We start from the raw sequence: 19,388 nt of genomic DNA on the forward strand, positions 1-19,388 counted from the left end.
CAGAGCAATTCTATTCCATTTTGCATTTGTAGATGTGGGGAAGTTGTTGATATTCACATCACCCCATTTTTTGGACTCTCACACTAGCCTTAGGGATCTGACTTCCTCGGCATGTTAATGTGTCAGCTTTAATTCCCTGGGCTGATCATCTTCATAAGTTTTCTATACATTTTATTTTTAGAATCAGACTTTTTAAAAAGGTGTTGGAACTGAGAAGTGATATGAGTATAAAGGAAATGCGATGATTTATGGATCTTCCGGCTGGACCCCTACAGGCCTTTCAGAGTGCCAGTTGGATTTTATGATTTGGGGCAGGTTTTAGGTTGATTTCTGTTAGAGACTCTCCTCTAAGAAAGGAGAAAGAAGTATCTTATAGTTCTTAAAAAACCAGCTCATTCTACAAATTCCCATGAGCCAGGGACTACTGCTGGAGCATCCTGGTTTTCTGGCTACTTCCAGGCTTTAAGGAGAAATTAGGGAAGGTCTCTGAACCTGTTGGCTTATGAGGAAAAGGATGAGAAAGAAAATTCTTAAGTGTCTTCTGAAAGAAAGAGAGCTCACGACCAGCAGCATCAGAAATCTTCTAAGTTAATTTACCCTCCCACTCTGTCAAGGTCTTTCCAATGGTGTAAGATGGCTGACACACTAATGTTTGTTCTTAACTCCACCTGGAAGACCTGGGGAGGGTGTAGCAGAAGTCTTGGGTTTCCTTGGAGGTCTCTTGCCAAGGTCCACCCTCTGGGAGACCAGGGACAGCCAAGAGGAGACATTCTCTAGCGCAGCAGCGTTGCCTGGTTTTGGAGCGCTGCCTGAGCCGCTGTGTACAAGGAGAGATCCCCCCAAGGGCAAGTTCTTGTACCCCTGCTGCCAAGGGTGAGAGGAAAAATGTTACCCAAACTTTCTTAGTCATGTGGGGGGCCTGCAGTTTTGATGCTGTTGGCGCCTTCTCTAGAACCACCGCTTACTAGACTGGAGAGAGGGGACCCTGGTTAGAGGCCCAGGAGAGAAGCCGAGGCCTCATTTAACATAAGAGTTTGTTTTCAAGGAGGTCTGGGCTCAATCTGTTTCCTAGCCAGTTTCACCATTGGTAATATATTCCCATCTAACAAATTATTTTGCAGAAATAGGTCCTTCTCTGCTACTGTGGTTGATGCCTGTTCTCTTAGTTAGTAATAACACCCATCCTGATAGTTACCATTTGTGGAGCAGTGAATCCTCCCCACAGCCCTGGGAGGCAGATGGTATTGTCCCCTTTTTACAGGTGAGGACATGGAGACTCAGAGGGCCACCACGGTCACACAGTCACCAAATGGAGAGCTGGAGTTTGAATCTATAGCTGTCTGGCTCCAAAGTGTGTTTCCCAGCACCGTCTGGTTAACACTGGGTCTGCAACAGACTCGGAGCTACAGAGACGGCCATCAGTTAAGTACGAATACTGACACCCTCTTTAGCTCTTTAGGGCTTGCAATTCCTACCTGTGTCCTTTGCTTTTTATTGGGGGTCTTCTTGCATCCCTCTTCTGATTGTCTCTCTTCACTTGTGGAGGTTGGAAAATAAGCAGAAACTTCTAGAACAGTGCTGAGGTGTGGTCACTTCAGATAGCGGAGAACAGAGCCCCTGACACTTTCCTGAAATTCTCGGTCTTGGCCATTAGTGTTTAAAATATGCTGAATTCCTTGCAGTTTGGAAGTTGCTTTTGGAATCTGCATACAGATTTTCTTTTTCTTTTCTTTTAATTTATTTTTTATTTTATTTATTTTTGGCTGCGTTGGGTCTTCGTTGCTGCGCGCGGGCTTTCTCTAGTTACGGCGAGCGGGGGCTACTCTTCATTGCGGTGCACGGGCTTCTCATTGCGGTGCGCGGGCTTCTCTTTGTTGCGGAGCACAGGCTCTAGGCACGCAGGCTCAGTAGTTGTGGCATGTGGGCTTAGTAGTTGTGGCTCGCAGGCTCTAGAGCGCAGGCTCAGTAGTTGTGGCGCATGGGCTTAGTTGCTCTGCAGCATGTGGGATCTTCCCGGACCAGGGCTTGAACCCGTGTCTCCTGCATTGGCAGGCGGATTCTTAACGCCTGCGCCACCAGGGAAGCCCCCAGATTTTCTTTGAATGTGATTTCATAAAGCATATGTAGGCACCCCTGCAGTGTGTGTGTAACATGAAAGGTGATCCAAACAATTGAGATAAGGGGGCTTGACTGCATGGCCTCTCCATCCCTTCTAAGTCTGACATTTTACGAGTCTGTGGATTAATCTTGTAACCAGACCTGACCCCGAGCTTGACTTACAACCTTATAGTCACACCCACAAAAATTATTTCTCTTGGAAATAAACTCTAACGTTAAAAATAGAAGAGCCAACATCCATATAAGCCATCATTTTGCAAAAGGACAGGTGAAAGTCAGTCCAGTGATGGTCAGAGCTGAAATGGATCTTACAGAGGTCCCTTTCACCCCCATCCTGCTGCAGGGAAGACTGAGATCCGGAGCTGGGGGATCTGCTCAGCACCCACAGCTAGTTGATGACAGAACCTCGTCCAGAAACCAGGCCTGTAGATTTAGGGAAACAGTACTGTGTGTTTTGAGACACATGGAGTCTGGCACTTGGAGATCTATATTCAATTCTAACTTGTGATTTAACTGTTGTATAGCCTTGAGCAAAATACTTAATCCTCTGAAACTCAGTTGTTTTGTCTGTCAAGTGGGCATAGTACCACCTTCACAGAACTGTTGCATGAATATATAAGGCAGCATAATGACTGAAGTGTATGTGGAAGTTTCTGTGTGTACCAACAAATGCTATGCTGATATTAACTTCTTGTGAATTTATTTCATTAACCATTATTTTCTCTTGGCCCTACTCTTTTTTGAAATCTATTTTAATTTTCAGCCTTTTGTTCATATGTATTTTAGTTAGCTACCTCCGATCCCCTTTGTAATAAGATGAGGTATACATAATGCACATTTTTGTTATTGTTGAAAGACCATGACGTGAATATGGACCGAGTATGAATATATACGGAATAATTTTTATCAGGGATGGGGAAGAATTTGATCTACTTAGGAAACTGAAAACTGGAAGCATAGACAAAGATTATGGCGTAAAATATGTTTATTAAGATGTATGTGTTATAAAGAAGTATTAAATAGAAAACACCTACAAATAATACTTATAACCAATGTTTAAGGGATAGGTACTGTACAGCTCACTTTTTCACCAAGTCGCTATGGCAGAGGTATAGGGAACAGTGATCTGGGGCAGGGCCTCCCCCGACCTTGCTATTCCTATTGTTTCAGGAGGGTGCCCTGGCTCTGCTCTTCAGACAGTGCCTTGCCGCCTTCTGGTGGAAGCCTCCAGGGGAGGGCAGGGGAGGGATCCTCTCTTGGTTGTAGCCATGCTTTCCTGTCTCCTTTTGGAAGGTGCCCCATAGCTGCGCCTGGAGGGCACTGAGCTGGTCTCTCTCACTGGACCTTCCCCCGCAACCCAGTCTGACCCCAGCTCTACCTGAAGGGCCTGAATCTTAGGTAACATCTCCTCCATCTACTGTCTTGACTCTGTTGCTAGGACCCGACTTCCCTTCTAACTCTTCACCAGAGCGATAACTTTTATGTTATCCTCCTTCCCTTGCTGCTTTGGGTAACAGTGTGTTTGGGGGGAGCGGCATGAAGAGTTTTCAGAACAAAGAGCTCCTTTGTGATTCCTAGAAAAAATCGACTCTAGTGGAGATTGTCATAATTTTTTTTTTTAAAATAATTTGAACTTTAAGCCATTAATCTGACAATGAAAGACTTTTTTTTTTATTAATTAATTTATTTTTATGGCTGTGTTGGGTCTTCGTTTCTGTGCAAGGGCTTTCTCTAGTTGTGGCAAGCGGGGCCACTCTTCATTGTGGTGCGCGGGCCTCTCACTATCGCAGCCTCTCTTGTTGCGGAGCACAGGCTCCAGACGCGCAGGCTCGGTAATTGTGGCTCACTGGCCCAGCTGCTCCGCAGCATGTGGGATCTTCCCAGACCAGGGCTCGAACCCGTGTCCCCTGCATTGGCAGGCAGATTCTCAACCACTGCGCCACCAGGGAAGCCCTTGTCATAATTTTTTAAAGCCAGACTTCTTAGCGATTATCGGGGAGGGTACTGAATTATTTACAAAAAGAAATCATTGACTTTTTATTGTAGAGTTGAGATTTCCTGTAAGTCTCCCTATAAAGTCATGCAAGCCACAGATAATTATTGAGCACCTACTAAGTAAAAAACCTAGTTAAAAAAAAAAATAAAAAGCTAGAGCAGTCAACTGGGCCAGCATCCCAGAATCCCAAGGCTCTTTCGTGTTGATGCCCTGCATGCATGCTAAGAGCTGCTTTAATCGCTTTGGGTCTGTCTCCAGCCTCTGGAGATTTGTGGCCCAATCATAGATTCCTGTCATGTTGTGAAACAGGAATAACATTTGTGACACCGGAACAAACTCACGATGAATGGCTGGTTCCACTGACCAGCAGCTCAATTTCACTTCTGCATTTAATTGCCTGCAAAAGCTGTTTATTGCCTGGTGCACTCCTTCACGGCAACATTACCTCTTAAATAAACATGTTGTACCAGGTTGACAAGGGAGAGGTACATATCAAGTGAGCAGAAATAAATATGGGAGGACTCCGAGCTGTATCTGGGATCTCCTTTCAGTCCCCCTGGTGGGCACCCCCTTGATTGACTTTTCTGAAGCTTGTGTCACCAGAGGTGGAGACAACCATTCCAGCCACAGTTGGGGTGAGGTCACATGGCAGCAGAGGTGATTCCTTCCTTCTGGTCGTTCTTTGGGGCTCAATCTGAAGTGTCTCAAGATACGGTGGCCCGTTGATGATTATGCACCTCACTGGAATGCATTCGATTATTAAATAAACATGCATCCAGGTCCCACCATGTGCTAGGGATCTACCACTGAACCAAATGGACAAAAATGCAAAAAGCAGGTCTTGGGGGAAGGCTGTTATCACCTGGTACATGAGAAGGAGGTTGGGGATCATCTAAGTGCCCTGGCTTTGAAACTGAGACACAGGCAGGCAGGAAGTCAGAATCTGACCTAGGCCTTGGAGCACGGAGAACGGCGCCCCTTGTGGGCATTACTGGGATGGGGCCCAGCAGGGCACTTGTAAATGCCGCCCCTCTTGACTGTGCTGCCTGCCCACTGTTGTTCTCCATCCTGTATGAGCAGCCTGCGGGGGCCCTGGTTTTCACACTGCCTCCTCTTTTTATGAGCGTGGTTCAGTCGAGCCTGTTAGCTCGAAGAGCTCAGAAGTGACTTCTGGCGCGTGTGCAGTGCGGGCACAGCTGCAGCGCCTCCACGTCTGTGCCCTAGGGTCCCCCAGGAGGGTCCAGAGGTGGGGTGGGGGGATAGGGAGCCGAGGCTTAAACCGGGCTCCCACTCCCAGGGAGACAATTATAATAGCCAACCATTAATTAGTTAAACCATTAATTTTTAATATTTCTAAATTTTAAAAAATGGTATGTCAGGGAGAAGGTAGTAGAATGCAAAATCCACATCAATTTTGATGACGAAGTAGGGGACTTCAGATAAATTTTGTGCTCACCTCAGGCCAGTAAGCTGCACCACCAGGCCCCCGGGGTAATGTGCACCTGGTCACCTCAGACTCCTGGGTGATGCTGGCTGAGAAAGAGCAAGTGACTCCCTGAGGACCTGGGGCCTTTTTTCTCTGGGTGAGGTGCTCTCTCTGCAAGCACTCAGGTGGTCCACTAGGCTGCCCCTCCAATCCCATCGCCCTCTTTGTCGGCTGAATAAACTAGCCCTGGCTTCCCTTCTTAGAGCAAACTGGTTTTTGGCCACTATTTGTTGGCGAGCAGACACCGACAGGCTTTTTCCTCTGGAAAGAAAAAGTCTTCAAGCATGTAGAAGAGGAATTTGTAAGGCTGCATTCAGTTTAAAGCATGTAAAGGAATCTCTTTCCTCAGGAAAAGGAAATTAAATTAGATGTGGTATTTGCCTTGGGCTATTAGGGCTAACACCCCCCCCCCAATTTGTTTTTTAAAAGGGAATTACAGAGACATACATTTCTGTTGATGTTGCTATAATGTGGTGTATTTATTTTGTATCCGTCTACTTTTGTGAACTCTGTAATTCTAATAATTTTATAGGTGCTTATTTTAGGGTTTCTAGATTAGATAGTCATTTCATAGAAAAATATTGATACTGACATTTTTCTTCCCCCTAAATACCGCCAAGTTCTAATTTATGTTCTTAGTGAATTATTCAGTTTAGATACCAGTGGTGGACAGCTGGTGTCATCTTGTTCCTTATTTTACTGGGAATGTGTTTTGCACTTCACTGTCCTGAATGCAGGCTGTTACCTGTGCTGGTTTACAGAGAAATGAGGAAAAAAAGGAGAAGGTTTTTTTTTGTTTTGTTTTTGTTTTTTTTTTTTTTTTTCATCTTGCACTCTTTCTCTGTTCCTTAAAGATGTAACTCTTAACCATGTCTTTGAAATGTAAACCCCCCAGGAGGTAACCAGAGCACAACCCACAATCAACCAGAGCCTGAAGAAAAAAAAAAAAAAGGGGGGAGGGGGGGTGGAGGTCTGTTTTTAAATATAAACTGATTAAAAGGCTGAAGGGTTTTTTTCTTACAGCTAAATTATCAATTCAAAAAATTGTTTTTATTGGGCCCGTCCCTTTCCAACACTTCTTTAATGAAACGAGGATTTTTTTTTCATAAATGCCCTTACTTGGCAATATAAAAAGTTGGCGACTCTGTTCCTGTCTCCCCTGCCTCCTTTTTCAAGTCCGAAGACCAGAGAGAGTCTGGAAACCAAGGCCCCAGCATTGTGTCACCATGACAACAGCGGAATTCTTTGGGGTCTTCAGTGTGCTGTCTTTAGCAGCTGTCTCAACCTCACTCTTTCCAGACAGGGTGTTTTGGTCTTTTCTTATCTTTTAATCTCAGCCCTGTTAACGCCTTTATGCTAGTTCAGCATTTTGTGGGGCTCCCTCACATGCACCCCAAGTAGGTCCTGCTTTCTGGGACAGTGAGGACACAGGGATTGGGCTTCCCAGCTCAGAAGACCAGTCTTGGAGAATCTTCCATTTAAATGTAAAAGTCATTACAGACCACCGGAAGTTTAAAGCCAGTGATGTGGAGGTGTCAGGCTTCCCAAAGTTTGGGGTTGCATTGCCTCTACTATAAACTTTCCCTTAAATGGCCTGTCAAGTCTTAGCCACATCTGCAGTTTTCTCTTCTGAAACATAATTCCTCATTAGGTTCTTCTCGTTTAAGAAGAAATAATAAACCCAGTTCTCTTGGGCCTTTACATCATATTCCTACACCTGCAGGAGACAAGCTCTGTTGGCCAGGGCACCTGTGGGGCAGCAGTGGGCCTGGGCATCCTGGGAAGCCCCCCGGAGCTTTGCAGCACAGGAATGCAGTCCTCTCTTTCTGTTTCTAAACGACCTCCTTGTTGACACGCACTGTCACAGAGGAATTGCTATCTTGTCACGTTCTAGATGAGTACAAGCCATGGGCATCACAGGCATCATCTGGTTTTTATTACACCTTTCCTGGAAGGAATGGTTGTTTTCTTGCACAGATTATGAAAGTTGAATGATTTGCATGCTTTGATCCTGCAAGAGGGCTGTTGTTTGCAAGAATTGGTGCCAGCGATAACAATATTCTTGGTGACTCTTGGTCTGGAACCAAAACTAAGGGAGGTGGTGGGTATTTTAGTAGCTGAGCACAGATGGTGAGAGGTGGGGCTGAGGAATGCTCCTTCACTGCAGCAGTGCACACGAGAGTCATTTTTGCAGAGTATTTTGGTTAAAAATGTGTGGATTACAGAAGAAAATGGAACTGGCCTCTGGAAACCTGGGCACTGGTGGAGGCACCTCTGACTCCGAGAGGATCTCGGGGAGGGGTTGGGCCCTGGCCCTCCTAAGGGATTCTCAGCCCAACTGAAGCAGTCCAGTAGCATCCCAGGAAATCCAGATGGAGGGTAACCTCGGGTCTTAGGACCCTTTGGGAGACTCCAGTGATTCCTGGGCCGTCCTGCAGGGTCATTTCTATTCTTACATGAGTTCAGTTTAATCTGGACTGAGTTGGGAAACCCTGGAAAGGGCTGGTCTGCTCCAGGGACTACTCCATGATTCAGCTAAAGACAGAAGGAAAGACATTATCAGTCTCTCGTGAGGTCGTTACACAATCCGATCTCTGACACAATAGCATCAGGTTAGTAAATGATATAGTCATTTGGGGATTCTGTAATCTGCTTGAAAAGTAGATAATTAGGTCACAGTTTTTAAAAGCTTTCAGATTTGTTTTAGTTAGGCTGCTGGCCAAAATCTTATCTATTTCCATTTGCCTTTTTAGTTTACTTTTTTTCCTAAGTAGATGTGAATATGATATAAAATTAGTTGCTTTTCAGAATGCTTATGTGTGTGCATGAGTGAGTCTCAGATTTCTTGGGAGTCCATATTTGTGTGGCCTGTTAAGTGGCCCTCATTAGTTGGATAAAGACCAAAATCAAGGGAATGCATAATAGAGGCTGATTTGCCCTATTTTTGGAGATATATTAGGAATACGGTAGTAGAAAAATAAAAAGAATAGGGTTATGAAAAATCTCCATATTACAGAGTGTGCATAAGAAACTCCTTCGTGTATTTATCATTCATACCTCGAGTGCCAGCTCTGTGCCTAGCCCTGCGCTAGACTGTCCCCTCCAGTGCCAGCTCACAGTGGGTGGATGAGAGAAAGGACACATGTAATTCTCTGATCGCTACTGTGGTCAGAGTCTGGAGGTTCCCAGGGAGCTGTGGTGCTTGTGGAAGCTGGGCCCTGTGCAGTGCTCTGCCGAGGGACGAGGCGATATTTTATCACTACTGTCGTTTAGAATTGCCACTGCTTGGTGATAATTAGAAGCAGGTTGACTTAGTGAGTTTTATTATTTTAAAAAGTGCTCTACTGCCTTACGGCTTGCACCCAGGACGGGTTGCTATCAGTGCCCCCTTCTTGGGAGACCCCTGATCCCGAGGGCATCTCCTTGAGATGCACAACCTCCTGGTGGGGGGAGTTCGTAAGAAGATTGAGGAACAGGGAAAAGGGGATTATTTCCTCATTTCATTTTTCATTCCTTTTCACAAACACTCTTTTTGGCAATTCTTAGCCAATACTGAGAGAAGGAGGGCAGACATAAAAATTCTATGTCTTGGGTAGTGGTATGCAACCAAAAAGGGGAAGGAGCGTTTTCTCTGTCTCTGTCTCTCTCTCTCTCTCTCTCTCTGTTTGATGGTGTCAGAGTAGTTTCTTGAGTTGGATTTTCAACTTATTTAAATGTGAAAAGTAGAAACAATTCATACAATGGATTTTTCTTTCAAATATCAAACATTTATATACTTAAAATAATTTTTGAAGTACATAATGGGCAGATTTTTCTGTCTCCCTCTCTATTACTAGGTCCCTGACATACCTGTAAAAGAGCTCATGTGGTAACAAACCCAAAAGAGGGGTCCTTGGGTGTGACCACCGCCCTGCACTGAGGCCCACACAGCGGGAGACCCGTAGGGGAGGGAGAGGTGCGACAGGACAGTTACTGGGCAGCCTGGTGCTGGGCCCTTCATACCTGTTGCTCCGCTCAGCCCTGAAGCAGGGCCGTGTCGGGGATTGGTATCCACTTTTGCGGGTGAGGAAACTGAGGCTTAGGGAGGTGAAGTAACCTGCCATATCACAGGCTGGCAAGTGGGGGGCTGGAGCTGGAACCCGGGTTTGCCTGGCTGACTACAGAGGGGGCACGTTTGCCCCCGTCTCTCTGCCCTCCTCGTGGGGCAGCGCACATTTCTTGGTTTTCCTGGTATGAAGCCCTGAGAGGTGTTATATAATGTTTTCTTACATCTTACGATATAAGATATTATAAGATATGACATCTTACAAAATGTTTTCAGAGACTTGACATATTAGATAGGAGGAGACTCCTAGTCCTGATAGTATTAACCACATTTAAGTCACACACACATGCACTTCTGTGTGCTTTAAGGCAACAGATTTTTGGTCATTCTTGTGTCATTTGGTTACTTTGAGGTGGGCTCTCCATCATGGTTTTGGAGTGGGAAGCACCTTTCCATGCTACTAACACACCGTGAATTGAGTGTGCTGTGCCCATCAACGGTCACCAGCCTGCATTCCAGTTTTTGATGCCAGTTTGGGTAAAGTACATGTGCGCATGTGCTTACACTTAGAAGGTGGCCCCAGACAGGCTCACCTTGCCCTCCAAGCAGTCTGTCACGTTCAGTACTCATAAGATACCCTTCATACTGCTGATTTATGCTAAAAGTATCCTAATGTTTCTGACAGCTCATGTGTGACATGAATATAATCCATAGTTCTTCGAGCGGCTAATCCAAGTGGCTTATTTCCTGATACTGCTGATAGGGCTATATCTCTTGGTGTCTCCGCCATTGAGATTCTGATGGTAACATATTGTTTGTGGGTCACTAGTTTTGTCTAAAACAGTAGGTTGGAACAGAGTAGCAAAGGTTAATTAAATTTGTCCATCAAGATGGGAACAAAAGTGGATGCCTCTGATACTTCTGGTTCTAAAATCAAAGTTCCTGAATGTGTGGTTACAGGCATCTTTTCTTCTCATTTTCAGACCCCCAGTTTGATCTTGGAACAGTGAAAATGTGAAGAGTTGTTAAAATCCAAAAGCAATGACTAGGTCTTTATAATATGCAGGTGCCTTAATTTAAAATGGGAAAGGTGGCCTGGTTTAGTAGAGAGAAGCTTCTGAGGCTGACTTGCCTTGCATCCTGCCTTCTCTGCTTAATCCCTTGTGAGCTGAACCAAGGGTTTTGATGTCTTGGAGCAGGTTTTTCCTATGTTCATGATGATTACATTATGAGGACTCAAGTATCTACAGTTTCCTGTCCACCTCCCGCCTCCCCACCCCCCTTAGATGTGAGATGTGCAAGGTACGTTTTCTCTGGAAAGTTACATTAAGGATGTCACCATTCCCAAAGCTCCCTCCACCTTTCTGCAGAGGTGTAATGTCATGCTCTTAGAGACTTGCACGCTAAAGTGGAGAGTACTATGTTTTGATAGTTATTAACCCAATTTTAAAAAAACAAACCAGCTCTTTCACCAAAGCTGTTTCCTGTTGGCTTTTACGTGAACGATGCTTGCATTTCTGCCTGGCTCTGTGTGACTTCAGTTGGGAAGTCAGTCACACAGCTGGGTTTGTGTTTTAGATTTGTGAATGAGACAAATAGAAGTTTCTAACCTAGGAGCTAGAAAATCCTGTGTAAGTTTGTGGTTTGGGAAAAATGAGGAAGGCACTGGGCTAGTCCCAGAGACTGTTTCCACATGAACTGCCCCCCTCTCTTTTGTGAACCCCGAAAATGCATAAAACCCTCCCAGGTTCCAGGAAAAGGAACCATTTTCAGAGTGTGGCTTTTTCTTACTGTGTACCTATTTTTGAAGGTCCTTACTTCCCTTCACCTGATTCTTACACCATGTCTTTCAGACATTTTAGACCAAGACCCACAATAAGAAATATTTTATATTGTGATCCAGTATATTTTATACCTACATATAAACACAAAATTAAAGTTTCATAAAACAGCTCTTACCATATTGTAGACAGTGAATTGTCATATTTCTGTTTAACTCTATTCAGTTTCATTTCATTCATCTCCATACTGTTCTTTAAGATATATGTATTTGCCGATTGCTGCCGCTGAATTACTTTGGGGCCCACTAAAGGGTCACAGTGCTGCATATTGTAAAACACTGGCTAGAGGAGTAAGCTGTTCTGTCTGTGCCAGTGATGCCGATGGTGAGAACAACCAAGTGACAGAAGTTTTAGGAAGTTAGTTTGGGTTTTTTAAAATGTGGGACTATTTGCATCTTTTTTTAACATTTTATTTATTTATTTTTGGCTGTGTTGGGTCTTAGTTGTGGCGCACGGGCTCCAGAGTGCATGGGCTCTGTAGTTTGTGGCACGCGGGCTCTCTAGTTGAGGTGCGTGGGCTCAGTAGTTGCGGTGCGCGGGCTTGGTTGCCCAGTGACATGTAGGATCTTAGTTCCCCGACCAGGGATGGAACCCACGTCCTCTGCCCTGAAAGGCAGATTCTTAACCACTGGACCACCAGGGAAGTCCCTATTTGCATCTTAATTGTTTTTTTACTAAGGACAAGCGAAATGGACCACTAATAAATGCAAGTGCAATCCTGGTATCATATGCCGTTTCCATATTTTAAAGTTTATAAAGTGATGTGAATTCCAATATTATGCCTTCTCCAGGGTCTATGTTTTTTCCCATGGTTCATCTTATGGTGTATTTTATGTTTTAAAAATCTTCTCTGGTACTAGTCCAGCCTGGAATTGAGCTGCTTTTCTTCTATCCTTTTTGAAAAGCTCACCCACACAAGTTTTGTTTCACTTTCACTTGTGTCCCAGGCTCTGAAGCTTTGGGAAACATGGGGCTTGCAATTTTAAACATCTTAGATGTATCATTTCTTAAATGGTTTGTCCTCTCTGCCATACTGCATGCACATCCTCTTTCTCTCTCCTTTTTCCCCCTCCCACCTCCTCTCTGAGGAGGAAGAGCACGTCTTGCATTTCTGGACAAACAGCTCTTATGTTCTCCAGCATCTAAGTGCCGACCCTCAAACACAGTTCTTGCCCCCATTGAAGGAGTCCCCCTGGCTCTTCAGGAATCCCTTCCAAGGGCCTGAGTCCTTACAGGCCAGTCTCCCTCTGTTTCCTTTTTCTCTTCCTGGCTCTAGGGAGGGGAGTGGAAGGCATTCCATAATATAGCACCTAGGAGAAAGTAAGGTGGGCCCAGCGGAGGAAGTTAACTCCTAACGAAGTTAGGGGAGAAAAAATAACCTCCAGGGGAACAGAGGGACAGGGAAGGAAGAAGGGAGGGAAGGATTGTAGCTGTAGGGAGCCTGCTTGTGGCACATGACTCAGCGTTGGGTCTGCTGATGTTTCAGTCATCTCTGAAATGTGTGTATAACAGCAATCATTAAAAATAACTCCTTCCAGCTGTGATGTGTGGAATCCCAGAGGATGAGTGAGGTGCCTATTTAAGGAGGGGGATGGGCACTTGCCTTTTAGGGAAAGCATCTTGCCCAGGTCTAAGGTCCTCGGACTAGGAGCATTCTCAGTGTGCGATCAGGTGAGCGTGGGAACAGGCATCCCATTCAGATAGTTTGAAAAGAAGCTTCTTTTAAAACTAAAGAAATTGTTTAATAAGGAGTTAAAAAAAGTCAGCCCTAACCTCCACTCTTAAGCTCGCCAGAAGACCTAGAATTCCACAGCATGCGAAGAGCCCTGCTTTGTTTTATAAAAAGGTTTCTGTTCTTAAAACCAAAGGTTTATCCCACATGTGGCTTTTGCAGTTAAAAGCCTGTAAGTCACATGTCAGTGCCAGCGGGATCTTCACGCTGTTTGTTTAAATATCAGAGTTTGCAATTAGGAATTTTACCCTATACAGTCACTCTTCTTATGAAGACCATCCCCTTTCTTCGCCGACTCTAATTCTGTGCAGCTGAGCCACGCTTGATATAAACGAGACCAGGACTTGGTTTTCAGGAATCTCTTTTAGCTGTTCCCCGGATGGAGTGTTCGATTCAGTGTGAGACCAGACTCTTCCTATCTGAAGTGTTAATAGACCACCAGTGAGTAGTGTTTAGGAATTTTTTTTTAAAGGAAGTGGGGTCTAACATTTTTACATTCTGTTGGGATTTTATCGTTATTATAAAAAAGGGTGACTGTGGTATATAAGAAGGAAACCTGTGGTTCAGATTCATTGCGCTGTATGTTCTCAACAGTTTAATAAAATAAAACCCAAAGCTCTTAGGTTTTCCTCCAGGGTTAATACTAACACCGCGCACGTTCCCCGCCAGCCCAGCTCCCATCCGTAGGTCAGACTCTGGTTCAGAGACTTGGGGTGGGTAAGAAGGTATAAAACATGCCTCTTGCTTGCCAGCTACCACATGCTAATAATAATAGTAGCCGTAATTCACTGGAATCCTGGGCTTTTAGGTTTTACTTGGTTTATTTGTTTAATTTAAAGGAATAAAAAATAAAATCTTGAGAAGAAGCAAGACAGCATTGCATAAAGGAAAGAGAAGTTATATCCTTTCAGCAGAACTGAACAGTTCCTTTCATTTGTGAGCACCTTTTATCCTTCAGTAGAACTTTGCTGTTTTAGCTGGAGGTGAGGCGCTGAGCACAAGGGGGTAGTATTAGGTTAGTTGAAAGCAGGTTTTCTCAAGCTTGGCGCCCTCTGAATGTTGGGCTGGACAATTCTGTGTGGGGCTGCACTGTGCATTGGAGGATGCTTAGCAGCGTCCCTGGTCTCTGCTCACCAGATGTCAGTAGCACCCCCCATACACACCTAGTTGTGACAATTAAAAGTGTCTCCAGACTTTGCTAAATGTCCCCAGGGGACAAATTACCCCAAGCTGAGTACTACTGGTTTAAAATATCATACAACAGGACATTTCAAAGGCTTCCTTATTTACCTGTTTTTGTCTCAGCCCAAAGTCGCAGGCTGTGATTTTTTTTTTTAAGTTAGAAGGGAGTAAGAAGTGATCTAGAGTTTTAAATCGCATTTTTCCACACCTCTTTCTGGACTTTCTGGGTGAATCACGATTCAGTTTTAACTTCATGTTTCAGAGGTTTACATGTGCACTTTGAAATGCATCAAACCGGCCTTCTTTCTTATTTCCAAGTCGTTGCGTGGATGGTTATTTGTAGATTATTCTTCTAGTTGGGAGCCAGTGAAGCGATTGGGGGCCTCAGTAAGTTCACATTTTAATAATCTCAGGTGGAGTCTGACCCTTTGTGTCTTTTTCTTCTTTTGCTGGAGGTCTTTTATAGCTCAGTCATCTAGGGATTCATTAGAGAAATCGAAAGTCTGAGTTCAGTTAACTCAATTTCTATTTCCAAATAATCCTTGTTATTTGATGCTTTCTGAAAACATAGAAAAAGAATTAAGGAAAAACAAACATATACATGGATTTGAAATTGTTTTTATTTTCTGGTAAGCTTTAGTTGAAAGACAAAAAAGAACTCTACAGTTTATCTGAATATCTTTTAAAATATTATACATATTGGGATTGGCAGCAGTTGACCAGTCTGTTTGTCAGACTTAACCTTTTGCATTTTTTAGTTGATACTGGGGATTTCATACTTCTCCGGGTATGGGAAATATGTAGGTAATCCTAAAACACTGGTTCTTAATCTTGGTGTCACACTGGAATTACCTGGGGAGCTTTGAAAAAACCCAGGACCCAGGCCACATCCCAGAGCAGTGAAGTCTGATGCTCTAGGGGTGGAGCCCAGGCATCAGTGCTGGGTCCCCACCTCCCCGTATTCCAGTGAGAGTGAAGGTTGAGGACCAGGGTGCATTTTTATAAATAAAGTTTTATTGGAACATAGCCATGCCCATTCATTTACTGATTGTCTAGAGACCCTGCGGCTTGTAAAGCCTAAGATAATTATTCTTTGGCCATTTACCAAAACAGGTTTGCCAATTCCTACTCTAGACTCACAGTGAAAACTTTTAAAAAGAGGCTTTACATAAAATTCATAGTACAAGAAAAAAATCCAGTATTTTGCAGAGCCTTGCAGGGTCAATCCTGTCAGTTTTCTCGTACGTGGGAAAAACGGAAAAGCATTTTCCCTGAAGAACTTACTGGAAGATACTGTCAAACTGAAAGGAGAAGGGCCCAACTCACCACCCAGAGCGGGGAAGCTCCTTGGGTTACATCACGGCGCTTTGTACTTAAAAGTCAACACTTAGCCTCTAGTTCAGCGTTCATTACTTAGACTGTGTGATTGACTTGACAGAGGTCTATAGAGGCAGAAATGGCTCTTTAATGCAAAGTGTGTCTGAGTTTGTTAGTCCCGCTGCAGCCATGCTAGATGGCAGCAGACCCCTGAAGGAAATCCTTTAGCTCTGGGGAATCTCATATATAGAAAGAAAAAGAATGAAAAACATTTAAATGTTTTTTTACATCATTTCCACCTTCCCTCAGTTCCGGTGGAAAGTTGATGGTTGTAAAACAGTTGTTCAAAAGAGTTTTTTTAGAAGGTCCTCCTTTGGTCACGGCCCCTAAAGGCTCCAAGTATGAGAGAAAGGATCATTTATTCTAGTCCCTTGAGCAGAATCAGCATCTCCTGATTGAGATGCTGATTGAGAGCATGTCACACTGTGAGGTCCCCACCCCAGACTTGCTGAATCAGAGTCTACTTTTTAACAGGATCCCCTGGCTATTTGAATACACATTAAGAGAGCCCTGGGAAGCACTGGGCTAATTGATAACTGGGTCTGTGCCGTAAACTGACCATTGATCCTCACTTTAAATGATTTCACGGCTCCTTAATGGCTTCTGACTTGGGCTCACTCATTAAAGGCAGACGGTTTTTCCCCTTTGGCTATTTCCAAGGACAGCTTGCCTGCCCTCTTATTTAGTAAAGATTTATATAATGGTAGAAAATGAAAGTGGGGTGATTGAGTTAGAAGAGATAACATTTTATATGCGTCAGAAAAACAAACTAGAAAGGATAAAGGGAACTTGCCAGATAAACTTAACTTGTAAGGAAATAATCAAGTGGAATGGAGTCTTCTTTGCTTCTGCAAGAAGAAATAATCCACCCATTAGAACAGACATCTGCGCTGGGGAGCAGTTGGGAGGGTCAAAGATGAATCCCTTGAGCTTCTCAGATTAGCACAGAGAAATCAGGGAGTTAGGCCTTTCCACCAAGCGAAGCCATATTACTTAGGCCTATATCACTTGGGAAATTGTCCAGAATTTAGATGTTCATAGTAAATCTTGAGGAAGCCCAGTACCTAGTTTTATCCTGCCAGGCCCTGTCAAGTTACTACTATTTTCTTTATCAAGTAGTATTCTAAAGATTTGATTGAAAAACATGATTTTGAAATTATGCCTTAATTCTTAAACAGAATTGGTTTATCCTTGAACATTCCCTTATGTTGACTTTTTAAATAAAGTTAATACCACCTGAATTTAGTTTTTTAAAGGCAGTATACGTACTTGAAGTCTAGCTGTTAGTTCAGCTGTTCTTGCTGTGAAGATCTATCTGATCATGTGTTTAGTGCTCACTGTCGTACCAGGGTCCGTGCAGGATTCAGAACAATTCTAATGTTCATGGGAGTGGCCAGGAAGAGCCAGGAAAGCAAGAGTGGGGACCCCTTTTAAGCCTGGAGTTTCCATCTCCTTAGCTTTGAATGAGAGGTCAGGAAGCTACGGGAACTGCTCCTTACCTAAAAGCTGCCTGACGGTCCCAAAGGCGGGGTCTGATTGCCAGAAAAATGCATGACTGCCAAGTGTCAGCTGCCACTACTTTTGGAGAAGCAGCATGTGCCTCCCTTCTGCCTACCAGATCTCATTTTATGTCCTATTAGCAGAATCTAAATCACCTCCAGAAGCCTGGTGACAGGAGCATCTGGAAGAAGCAGATCCCAGACTTCCGTTCCTTGCTACAGGGAAAAGCATAGGAGGGGGTGGGAATGGGCTCTGAGTGACAGTATCCAGCACGGCCTCATGCTGACGACAACAGCTGACCCTCACACAAGGCTTGCTTGTTTTTTTTAAAAATATTCTCTTGATGTGAACACTGTAAGGTAACCAAGGTAAGATGCTCGTTTTACCCAGGAGGAAACTTGTGAGGAAGTTAAGTAACTTGCTCCTGGTCAAATGTGCTGGTCAGTGTTACAGGGGATTGTGTTGGCTCCTAAGCAGCGCTCTCTGGTCTTTACTGCCCTGTTCTCTTTTGTACTTACTAGTCAAGCATCCTGTGACCAGATGGAATTAGAGGGGTACTTCAGAGGGGCCTCCAGCATCGAAAAGGCACCTTCCAACTTCCAACTTTCTATCAAGTTTGAGTTGAGGTCCTTTGGTTGGTTGCATTAATAAATAAATTACAATATGTCCCTCTGTGCACTGGAGGGACATATTCATGGGTGAGGATACTTCCAACTTTAATAAGCTATTCCCTTAATTTAAAGAATTAGGTAATTCTTATAATAGGCAACTTTGGTTTCAATATATTCCTTCTTTTTTCTTAAGCAGATGAAAAACTCGGAGAGCCGCCACGCAGTGAGTTCCCAGTACAGGATGCATTCTTACTACCCGCCTCCCTCCTACCTGGGCCAGAGCGTGTCCCAGATCTTCACCTTTGAGGACGGCCCCTCTTACTCGGAAGCCAAAGCGAGTGGTAGGTTCCTGGTTATGCAGCCTGGATTTGAGGTGGAGAGAGGCTACCTGCCCAGCACTGGGTCTCTGGTCCTCTCTAACAGCTTACCAGATAGCAGCTGTTGGAAAGGTTGTATAGTATCCTTTAAAGTATTCAGTTATGGAATGATTTTGCTTTGCTAGATTCTTAATATCATGTTTCTCTTTTCTGGACACCCGGAATGATAAGAATAAGATAGAGACTACCATCAGAAGCCAAAAATGTATTTTCTGGAGGATCTATATGTAATATCAGGGGCCCTTTAAATGTGGTTCAAGTCCTGATATTTTTGGTGAAATGAATCTCTGTATATTGGAGAATCGTTTTCCAAAACTTTTCCAATTTCAAATTGAAGGTGTATTCATCTTTTGCGGGAGGAAATAACATAATAAAACATTTTTGAATATAATAGATCTCAGAGTTTATGCAGTAGCAATGCAAATAACTCTGATATAATGGCTTTAAAATAAAAAATGACTGTTTAATGAACCAGAGCACTTTGAAATACACAATTCCTCAACTTCAATTTTAACTTTCTCTCCAATGTTTACACTGTGATGATAGGCTGGTCTTTTATGGCTGCTGTGTTTCCAGGCCCTGTTTTTAAGTTCTTTTTATTGAAGCATCATCTTTTGATCTAGGAAAGTGAGAAGCATACACAATTGAGGCAGTAAGTGGAAATCAGGGCAATAGTGAGTGAGTTGGTAGGGAAACCGACTACTAGAACTGACTCTTACTAGACAAAAGAAGCTGGTTTTCTCAATAACGTGATTCTCTGTAAAGAACTGGCTTCTTGGTAAAACGAGTGCTTAGAGAGTGAGAATCAGAACCATGCTTTGATTTCCAAATTCAGAACAGTGAAGTCTAAAAAAGCTTTATTTACCATACTAAAATAAAATAAAGGATTTTGTTAATATGGAATACATAGGTCAAGGGAACCTGACCATTTTGAACTATAGAGAGACTGAAGTACACATTATTGATTGCACTTTGACCCATTAATAATCAATTTTTGTCAGGAGTGGACAAACACAATTCTTTATGTAAATATTCATACCGTATAATGTATGCCCATGTGGTCCTTCTTTCATACTGCCTTTGATTCTATATATTTATGTGAATTATAAGCTCCTTAAGGACA

General features: G+C 43.6%; 1 protein-coding gene across 2 annotated transcripts in view; it reads left to right on the plus strand.

Moving 5' to 3' along the window:
• The window catches only part of DMRT1 (doublesex and mab-3 related transcription factor 1), a 111,290-nt gene that overhangs the window by 44,625 nt on the left and 47,277 nt on the right, over window positions 1–19,388 (plus strand). For both annotated transcript variants that reach the window (XM_061201217.1, XM_061201216.1), the window contains exon 4: window positions 18,085–18,229. In XM_061201217.1, coding sequence (XP_061057200.1) covers window positions 18,085–18,229 — 145 coding nt within the window. The remainder of the gene's footprint in view (window positions 1–18,084; window positions 18,230–19,388) is intronic.

The sequence above is a fragment of the Eubalaena glacialis genome, chromosome 9 (genome assembly GCF_028564815.1).
Source record: "Eubalaena glacialis isolate mEubGla1 chromosome 9, mEubGla1.1.hap2.+ XY, whole genome shotgun sequence".
NCBI classification, from domain to species: domain Eukaryota; kingdom Metazoa; phylum Chordata; class Mammalia; order Artiodactyla; family Balaenidae; genus Eubalaena; species Eubalaena glacialis.